Below are 11,034 nucleotides of genomic sequence, written 5' to 3' on the forward strand. Positions count from 1 at the left end.
AAACAATAGTAGAATAAATGAGACAGAAGAACAGATAGGAAGACAGAATGGTGGAAATCACTGCCGCAGAACAGGATAAAGAAAAAAAGAATGAAAAAAAATGAAGACAGTCTAAGAGACCTCTGGGACAACACTAAACACACCAACATTCACATTATAGGGGTCCCAGAAGGAGAAAAGAGAGAGAAAGGACCTGAGAAAATATCTGAAGAGATAATAGCTGAAAATTTTCCTAACATGGGAAAGAAAGGAAACAGTCACCCAAGTCCAGGAAGCACAGAGAGTCCCAGGCAGGATAAACCCAAGGTGGAACATGCTGAGACACATAGCAATCAAACTGACAAAAATTAAAGACAAAGAAAAAATATTAAAAGAAATAATATACAAGGCAATTCCCATAAGGTTATCAGCTGATTTCTCAGCAGAAGCTCCACAGGCCAGAAGGGGGTGGCATAATATATTGAAAGTGATGGAAGGGAAGAACCTACAACCAAGAATACTCAGCAAGGGGCTTCCCTGGTGGTGCAGTGGTTGAGAGTCCGCCTGCCGATGCAGGGGACACGGGTTCGTGCCCCGGTCCAGGAAGATCCCACATGCTGCAGAGCAACTAAGCCCACGCGCTACAACTACTGAGCCTGTGCTCTAGAGCCCGCGAGCCACAACTACTGAAGCCCGCACACCTACAGCCCGTGCTCCACAACAAGAGAAGCCACTACAATGAGAAGCCCGCACACCGCAAAGAAGAGTGGCCCCTGCTCGCCACAACGAGAGCCTGCGCGCAGCAACGAAGACCCAATGCAGCCATAAATAAATTTTAAAAAATGATACAAATGAACTTATTTACAAAACAGAAACAGACTCACAGAATGAAACAAACTTATGGTTACCAAAGGGGAAAGGCAGGCGGTGGTGGGGGGGTGGTGGTGGAGATAAATTGGGAGTTTGGGATTGACATGTACACACAACTATTTTTAAAATAACCAACAAGGACCTACTGTACAGCACAGGGAACTCTGCTCAATATTCTATAATAACCTAAATGGGAAAAGTATTTGGAAAAGAATAGATACATGTATATGCATAACTGATTCATTTTGCTGTACACCTGAGACTAACACAACATTGTTAATCAACTATACCCCAACATAAAATAAAAATTTAAAAAAAACGTAACTTCTCATTAGATCAAATTCTATTAAAGTTATTTTCATGTCCTCATCCAGGCACTGGGCAACTTTTTCTGTAAGGGACTAGATAGCAATATTGTAGGCTTTGCAGGTCACATAAGGTCTCTGTCACATATTTATCTTTAGTTCCCCCCCTCCAACTCTTTAAAAATGTAAAAAACAAACGAACCCCATTCTTAGCTTGCTGGCCATACTAAAACAGTCTATAGGCCAAACCCTGTCCTAGTGGATGGACCAAAAGGAGGAAAGATTTGTTGATCCAATTACAATGAAATTCTCCATAGCAAATAAGCCTGTATTTCAAATTACTTGTCTGAACCCTATTCAAATAAGTCACTCTCTGTGAGTGAACCAAGTAGAGGATCCAAGCACTTAAAAGAACTTCGGTTTTACCATAAAGCAGTAACAGCCATCAACTCTCACTTCTCAGCTCAAATTTGAAAACCAAATTGATTACAAAAGAAAAACTCCACACAAAGTCACCAAAACAGTATAGAGGTAAAGGTGTGCTCATGATATTGTTTTATGTCCTCAAAAGATCTAATTCAACAATACAATGTACTGTCCATAAACTTTATAATGATAATTTAATTAATGAATTAAATATGTGAAGATCTAGGAGATGTGATTTCCAACTATAACACTGTCACCATAAGATGTGTGAACCCAGACAAGTCAGGTATTTCCATTTGCTCCCTGTCTTCTAAACAGAGGGGGAGGTAAATCCAGACAAATCTCTGAAGTGATGGATTTAAAATTCTTTGACTATTACAATTCATACCTCCTTGATCAGTGATACACTAGAAAAAAATTTTTTATAACACCTCAACAGTGTTTTAAAAAGATAACATAAAAACATGAATCATGAAAATGAGCAGTCAGAACACTAAGTACACACAATACGTTAGCAACAGCTATCTTGAACACTTTCCATGTATGCCACTGTTTGAAGTGTTTTACAAACATTACCTCATACAATCCTCAGGATAATCCTAAAAGGCAAACAGTATAATCTGAAAGATTAAGCAATTTGCTAAAGAAGGGTCGGTCAGGATTTAAATCCAGCAACGCTCCTCCACACTATTATCACTGTCACTGATCAGGAGCAGCTTCCAGTCTTCTCCCCCACAGCTCACGACAGACAGGGATGACAAAAGGTAAAATTAAGCAGCACTCTGCCTCCCTTTCCTCCCAGTTTCCTTTCCTGCTACTGTGGAAAGCTGAAGCACTGTACTCTTCTTGCTCAGCACAGGTTTGTGTGCCTGATGCCTGCTTTCTATGCAGACCTTTGATTCACACTTCCACACTTCTGTAGGAAACTTTATGGTCCACAGCATCATGACAGAGAGAATTCTAACCTGCCATATTCCTTCTTTACCCAAGTAAGATACCAACATTGTAAAATTAACATTTTTGACTTGGCTTTGTATGATATAAAATAAATCATCCTATTTTACCTGAAAGCTCTGGTGACAAGAGCCATGAGGAGTCATCACTGGAGGTACTTTTGGGCTTGGACCCTCTGCATGGCCTTCCAGAAGTTATCTGATGACCCAGATAGGGTGGGGGGTTTTGATCTGCTGTCCATCTCACAAAGAGCATCTCCTCCCTTTCCTCAGCCGGCAAGAGCAGGGAGAAACTTAACCAGCTGTAGCATCTGCACCCGGTGACTCAAGACTACCTCCCTCCAATACGTCAAGGAGTGCACATACAGTGGAAAGTTAGACAAAACCAACCCTGAATCCTAGCTCAGCTGTGTAGCCTGGGGTTCAAAGCCCTCTTCTCCAAAACAGTGAACATGCTACACAGTAAAGCACCTAGCAACACTCAAGTAACAAGCATAATATATGATACTCCCACCCCATCAGTTCCCCACTTTTGAATATCATCATTCAGCAATCCACATCACATTAAAATCATTTCTCTCACTCTTGCAGCCTGACTAGACATGATCTGAAAACCACTGAGTTTAATTCAGTAAACATTCACCAAAGCCAACAAGTGCTGATCCAATGGTTATTAACAGTTCCTATGCTCCAGAAGGTCAAAGTCACACTAATGCAATAGTTCTTAATTAACAAACATGATATATATTGTACAATAAAACTGCCTTTAAATTAACATGCCAATTTTTAACCTGCCTACTAGATAGGCAAAGATTAAAATGAATAATCCTTGGTGTCAGCAATAGTGCTAGACAAACAAGTACTTTCACATACTGATGGTAGGAATGTAGAATGGTACAGCTTTCCAAAAATACTGTTTAGTAATATACAAAAAGACTTAAAATATATATACTTTTGACCCAGCAATTCAACTTAAAAGAATTTATCCCAAAGATAATATTTGGCAAGTGGAAAACGGGGTATAACAATAATAATCTGTTTACCAATCTTATAATTATGATAGAACCATATATTTTATTCAGTCATTAAAAGGGAAGAAATCCATATCTACTGCCACACAAAAAAACCCCTCTGATACATAAAGAAAAAAAATCTGACTTCAAAACACAAGGTATGAGCCTATTTTGTTTAAGAAACAAATATACACATAGAAAAAATGAACATTCCTATCCTCATATATTTTTTTCTCTCTCTCTCTGGCAAGAAACATGTACTACTTTTATAATTTAAAATAGTGAACACTAATTTTAAGAGGAAGGTATATTACACATAATTTCTTTCAGTTCTTTTAATCCCAGGAACTATGAAAGAATCTGTTAGGAGGCTGTAATTTGCCCCACAATCCCACAGCTTCGAATGGTAGGAAGGGCTGACTCCCACACCTGGGGGCCTCTAGTTAAGGACTCTTCCACACCTGAGCGCCCCAGGCCTTTTCACCAGGTTTTTAGCTACAGCAACACGTTCCCTTAGTCCTGCAGTGTCCTCCTCCCCACCCTACTTAGCAAAATTTTACTCAGATACCACCCTTTCCATAATAACTTATGTAAGCTATTTAGCAATTATTTCAGACTGACATTTGATTTTTTTTACTATATACTTTGAGTCTTTCCCCACAGAAGGTTATAAGCTCCTGGAGGGCAGGGACCTAGTGAGCCCCGTTTCCTCCAGATGACCCAGCAGAGCATTTTCTGCACAGCACGTTCTAATAAATGCTTGATGAACAAATAAATAAAGAGGTTACCTGTGCAGTCTAACAGCCACTGCCCTGACTTTACAAATAAGGCCCCAAAATGTTAGTCCATGGTCACTCAATAGTAACAGTCCCATGCTGAACTTGGGTCTTTTTTTTTTCCTAACTCAAAGCTCCTGTGTGTTTTGCATTTTCAAAGTACTTTTGCTGACCTTCTCTCACATGGACTTCACACCAGCTGACTTACCACTGTATTGGCTGACACCTGTAGCTCTTCCAGCTCTGTTTTCTGTTTTTGACAGCAGCACTAAGGGGAAATATATGAACCACTCTTGACATTTCTTAAACCTGCATTGAATCTATACCTCTAGCTGGAATAAAGTAAAAGCTGGTCATCAATCATCCAATGTTTATTTACTGAGCACCTATTAGGGGCCAAACATCATATTCCATTAACCAGAAACCTCTATTAACTGGCACCTGTGCTTACTGATAAAATTGATGCCCGTAATAGCCTAAAGCAAGGGTCTACAAAGAGCCCACAGGCTAAATCTGGTCTGCTGCCTGTTTTTGCAAATAAAATTTTACTAAATACTGCCACACCCATCCACTTATGGATTATCTATGGCTCTTTGGGGGCTACAAGGGCAGAGTTGAGTAGTTACAACAGAGACCATTATGGCTCACTGAGCCTGGATTATTTACTATGAGGCCTTAATAGATTGTTGACCATCATAAAATATCAATATGCCACTGGACTCTCAAAAACATATTTTTTAGCAGTAGTGACACATAACAGGCAATAGTTTCCTTAATCCTTTGAAAATTACCAGTCCAGTATCATATATGTGGTACCACTATTCCTTGCATCACATGCCCATAACCAATCATGCCAGAAAACAGCATCAACTGATAAAAATCTGTGTTTCCCACAAGTCATATAACCTTGGGGATCTTTAATCCCAACTTCTCCCAAAATTAAGTTTCTGACTGAACAATCTCATTATTTTTAGAGTAAGTCCTCACACAGAAAACCATTCACTTACTTGACAAGTTACTTCTCTTAACAGATCTCTAGTCCAGTGTATATCTTGAGGTTTCCTACTTGCAATAATTCAAACATAATAGAAACCAGTTTTACTCCTGATGATGCTCAGTATTTTGTGGGGGTTTTTTTGGCTGCACACTATCCTGAATTATCACCTTCAGGGAAAAATGCAGACTCGAGATTTCTTCCCTGAGTGGAATCAAACAGCCCACATACACAAAGAAATACTTTACTAATTTAAATCCAATTGCAATATGTTCTCAAAACATTTCTTTAAAAATATACAACTCACAAGCTTTACAATTAGAAATAATTACAGAATGTCAGAAGAGATAAGACTTAAGAGATGACTAAATCCAAATATCTTAATTTACAGATGAGAAAAATGAGGCTTACATGATTTACCGGAAGGACCAACTAGTTTTCATTAATTCATGCTGGCCTTAAATCAGCAAGTTATACTGATGTCTTATCTGTAAGCCAGGCACTGTGCTGGGGTCCAGGGCTACATATGTATCTTCACCGACAATGAATTCAATTAATCTTTTATCAGTGAGATTTTTTTGCAGTGAGACAGATTACATCACAGAGAATCAGATAAAATTCCTTAATAACTGCTAGACATCTTTTTGCTTTTCCTACAAAGAAAGCTCTCTTCCTGCAGAGACAGTCCAGTGGAGCCAGGCCGCACAATTCAGAATCTTGATGTTGCCCCTTTCTGGCTATGTAACCTCACAGCAATTTACTTAACAGCTCTGTGTTTGTTTCCTGATCTTTAAGGGGATAATCACAGTATGTAAACAATCCTTATGTGGCTGGTACAGGTAAGTGCTCTATAAATTTTAAGTATCGTTGTTGTTATTTTCCTTAGGTAGTTTTCTTATCAAAACATGGTTAAGTAACCAAGGTATGGAGAAAGTGCCCTCAAAAACAGCTATTGAAATACATGTAATTACCATCACTGTAGTAAAGTTTGATTAAATATAAAGGGTAAAGAGGAAAAAACAGTTCTTAAAAGGTCCATTTATAAGTTAAATCCTACTTAAAACACATGCACAAGAAATTTTGCCTTTTAGGGACTTCCCTGGTGGTCCAGTGGTTACGAATCCACCTTCCAATGCAGGGGACACAGGTTTGATCCCTGGTCAGAACTAAGATCCCACGTGCAGTGGGGCAACTAAGCCAGCGCACCACAACTACTGAGCCCGCGCGCTCCAGAGCCCACAAGCCCTCGCGCCACAGCGAAAGACCCTACGTGCCACAACTAAGACCCAATGCAGCCAAATGAATAAATAAATATTTAAAAAAAAAGATTTTCCTTTTAATATTACGAACAAACAAGTTCATTCGCAAAATCTTTCATGAAACAATGGTTAAATGCTAATGCCATAGTGTTTCTGGGTTTCACTAGGGGTCAGGCCCGGGTAGAGTAAGTAAATGACTGCTTCAACACAAATGCCATGGCAACAGACGTGTCCCTCATTAAGCTACATCCTAGAATCCAACAAATATTTGGATTTTACTTTAAAATAATCATTAGTATTTTTACTCAAAGATGGCCTTTTAAAAAAAGTTATGCAGTAGGAAGAGTACGTGGCACTTCCTCCCTCGAAGGGACTTCTATCAAGTTGGAAAACCACGCCAGAGTCACAGAAGGCAGGGTCTTTACAGCTGTGTGACCTCAGAAAACTCACTGAACAGGTCTCCAAGATTCAGCACCTCATCTATAATTGGTGTTAACATCTATCTCCCAGGTTTTGGGGGGGATGGGGAAAGGGGGACAGAGGAAGCAAACTAAGATTCGTATGAAAATGCTTTGAGGATGGCTAACACACATGCACACATTGCTAGTTCTGACCCCTTTCACCCACAGGCAGTGGGAAGGGAGGCCGTGTAGCAAGGTAAAGTTAAACTGCAATTTGTGTTTGGGGTACTTAAGCCTTGATCAATGTTCCTATTCTATACAGTTGTTGGAAATGTAAAACCTTGTTATAGTCTCAGATTTGGTTTTTTAAATATGAGACTCCAGAGATCACCGTAATTCATGAAAGACATATTAGGGCCAAGCATCCTCCTGCCTAGCACCTTCAAACTCATAACAAAGAAAACCACAATCCCTATTTCTCTATTTCTCCCCTCTACCAGCATAAACTGAATGCGGCCGTAATATGTGATGGTAAAATGTCTTTAAGAAATCTTCAGAGGTATTCTAGAAAATTAACCCTATTTATGTAATCAGTATAAAAATCTGTTATCAGCTTTTTCCAAAGCTGAAAAGGACTTTGATGAAAATCCCAATAGTAACAGTACTCAAAAATTTTTTTTAATTTTAAGCTTGTATAACTTGATACTAGATGGAGCTTTATGAACTATTAAGCTCATATAAGGGACTTCCCTGGTGGTCCAGTGGTTAAGACTCTGCACTTCCACTGCAAGGGGCACACGTCTGATCCCCGGTTGGGGAATTAAGATCCTGCGTGCTGCATGGTGTGGCCAAAAAATAAAATAAATTAAAAAAAAAAAAAAAAAGCTTATATAAAAGGAAATTTAGGGCTTCCCTGGTGGCGCAGTGGTTGAGAGTCCGCCTGCCGATGCAGGGGACACGAGTTCGTGCCCCGGTCTGGGAAGATCCCACATGCCGCGGAGCGGCTGGGCCCGTGAGCCATGGCCGCTGAGCCTGCGTGTCTGGAGCCTGTGCTCCGCAACGGGAGAGGCCACAACAGTGACAGGCCCGCGTACCGCAAAAAAAAAAAAAAAAAAAAAGCATGGTGCAACCTCAGTGCAAATTAGGAACGTTAAGAAATGAACATCTATTTAAAAAAAAAAAAAAGAAATGAACAAAACTGTCACTTTTGTTTCACTAAAAACAGAACCATGTAACTAACATCTAATGCACAGGAATAATTGGGAGGAACTTATAAAATGAAAACAAAATTCAGGAAACTTATCTTTACAATGGCAGTATTTGATTTTTTTTTTTTGGTGTGTCACAACTACTGAGCCCACGTGCCACAACTACTGAGGCCCGCACGCCTAGAGCCTGAGAAGCCACCGCAATGAGAAGCCCACGCTCGCCGGAACTAGAGAAAGCCGGAGCGCAGCACCGAAGACCCAACACGGCCAAAAATGAAAATAAATAAAGTGATACATATTTTTTAAAAAAAAAGGTAACACTAATTTTTCAACTAGCTCCAGTAACTTTAAATAACGCCAAGAATCATATACTGTAGACTGTCAAGAGTTCATGAAAAATGATTTGTTTCTATCTAAACATTCCCATTAAAAGCGGACCCTGACAAGTATCATTTGACTTCTTTGTTTCCCCTCCTGTTTTTAAATGAACATTAAAAAGTCTTGAGACATCAAAACCAAAGTTTTAAAATTCAACGATCATCCTATAAGCCAAACTTCAAATTTTCACATCCAAAGAATATGAAAGAAATCTCTAAGTTACTTTGGAGCTAAGCCTGCAAAAATGTGAACCTGTGAATTGTTCTCCACGTCCACCCCCAGAGTCAGTAAAGAAACAAAATACATAACTTCCAGAGAGCAGAGGGAATATAGATCAGGAGATTTGAGACGTTAGACCATTTCTCATTATTACACCCATCAGGCCGAAGGGACTGAACGAGAAAGGTAAACGTTTACTGCACTTTACAAATTTCAGAATTATAAGTGACAGTGAAAAAGACAGCTGCAACACGAGGCCACTGTACCCGTAAAAGCTGAATCAAATAATTACATTTATCACGACTACACCAGGCCTCATTTCTAGCTTCTGTAAATTATACAAAGAGCCGGCTATTAAATATTGATAGCATGCCATTTGCACTGGAGCTGTCGCGAAGAGCCTCCTGCTACCAATTTTTGTCATGAAAGAAAAAACGTCCTTATTTTCTAGGTAAACCCCAAGCCACTAGAATCTCTCAGATGGGGCTATCGCATTGTCCTTCCCGGAGGAAGCTGTCAGGGCCAACCCCACACACCCAGGGGAGGAGAAACTTTCAGGGGAGGGCGGGTCCCTGCAGGTCCCGGGGCAGGGGTCCCTGTTCTCCTTCTCCCCCAGCTGTCAGCCACAGGTCGGGCGGCGGGGCGGAGGCAGCCCCGGCTGTCCGCACAAAGCGAGCCAGAGAGCGGCGGGCGGACACAGACCCAGGCCACGCTGGGGGGCCGCGCAGGGGGGAGCGGGTGGGGGCACTTACCCAGCAGCAGCACGTTCTTCCCCGCGGGGAGCTTGGAGCGCGAGCGGGTGGAGACCTCGCTAAGGATGCAGGACCTGGCGGGGAACAAGGCGCACGCTCAGGCTGGAGCCCAGCGCGGGAGGAACGGCACCGGCCTCGCGCGCCCGGGCGGGGGCGGCCGAGAACGCGGCGGCCTGGGCAGGGCGCCGAGCTCCGGCGGGCACGCGACCCCGGGGCGTCCCCGGCCCGGGGGTGCCGGCGGGGACCGGGGAAGGGTGCGGTCCTTACCAAAGATTCTGCCCGTCCTCGTCGTCCCCTGCCGCGGCGCCGCCGTTGCCCGAGGTTAGCTCGTTGGCCAAGGGACCGCCCGTGTAAGTCGAGGTTAATCCCGCCGGAGAGGAACCGAAAGAGCCCAGTCGCCCCACAGCCGCCATCTTAGTCGGGAACACACCGCTCCCAGCAAAGCTGAATGAGCCAGGCGGAGGCGGCGGCGGAGGCGGCGGCGGCGGCGGAGGCGGAGGCGAGAACCCGGATATGCAGCATTCGGCGCACGGCAGCGGGGCGGGGCCTGCGGGGGTGGGGCCCAGGCACTGCAGGGACTGACGGAGCGAGAGACGGCGAGCTGCGCTTGCGCAGCAGGCCGCCGGCCGGCGAAGGGGGGAAATGCGCGTGCGCCGGTGGCTCGGCGGGACGCCGTCCTGCAGCCCCAGTCTTCCTGAGCTCAGCGGGCTGAAGCGCTTCTGGCCACCGCCTCCGCAGCCCTAGGCTGCAGCTGGGCGCGCTGGGGTATGTCAGGTGAACAGTGCTCCCTCCCACTCTTCAGTCGGGTCCACAAACCCCGCAGCGGGTGTGGAATTCCTGCACTCTCATTGCCGTCCCGCCTGCTGCAATTGGAATTGGTTGTTCTTTGTACGTAATACAAAAGAGATTCCTAATTTAATCCTGAAATCTCCTTTCACCATTGTTCTGCAGATTCTCTTTGCCTCATTCCTGTGTCGTCTTCTTTCTTATCTTAGTGGAGAACTTTCTCCATTAGTTTTATGAGATAAAAGTGTATGGCTACACTTTTGGAGACCTGTGTATTCAATCAAGGCCCAGATGAAAGCTTAATGAAGGAACTATTTACAAAGGTGTGACTGATCCGAGGAGATGCGGCTAGCAACAGCAGGAAGATTTACGGCTGAAGGGGAAAAAGGAAGGGATGTTTGCTAGAATCCAGAGAGCTGCAGCTATAGGAAAAGCGTTGATCAGCAAGATCTTTGGCTTTGAGTAAAGGAACACAGCAGTAACCGCTCTTTCTGCCCTGCGGTATCCTGCCAGTGTCTCACATTTGCAACCCTACCAGAAGCCTGAGGGCAATCAGTGATAGTTTGCCTGGGTGTAGAATTCTTAAGTGGCAAATTATCTTCCCTTAGGTTTTTCAAGGCCTTGACCCCTTGTCTGCTAGATTTTAGTGTTGTCCCTGAGAAATCCAAAGTCATTCTGACTGCTAATCCTTTGTTACGTGTTCTTTTTTTTTCCC

The 11,034-nt window shown here is 43.0% G+C and overlaps 1 protein-coding gene across 1 annotated transcript in view; it reads right to left on the reverse strand.

Annotated features, from left to right (window-relative positions):
* DYNC1LI1 (dynein cytoplasmic 1 light intermediate chain 1) overlaps positions 1 to 10,014 on the reverse strand; it is a 40,999-nt gene extending 30,985 nt beyond the window's left edge. The window contains exons 1-2 of the mRNA XM_029243730.1: positions 9,801 to 10,014; positions 9,534 to 9,607 (exon numbers count right to left, since the gene is read on the reverse strand). Coding sequence (XP_029099563.1) covers positions 9,534 to 9,607; positions 9,801 to 9,946 — 220 coding nt within the window. The 5' untranslated portion in view covers positions 9,947 to 10,014. The remainder of the gene's footprint in view (positions 1 to 9,533; positions 9,608 to 9,800) is intronic.
* Between the last annotated feature and the right edge of the window lie 1,020 nt (positions 10,015 to 11,034).

This window comes from Monodon monoceros, unplaced genomic scaffold, assembly GCF_005190385.1.
Source record: "Monodon monoceros isolate NGI ecotype Baffin Bay Population unplaced genomic scaffold, NGI_Narwhal_1 Super_Scaffold_3, whole genome shotgun sequence".
Taxonomy (NCBI): Eukaryota; Metazoa; Chordata; class Mammalia; order Artiodactyla; family Monodontidae; genus Monodon; species Monodon monoceros.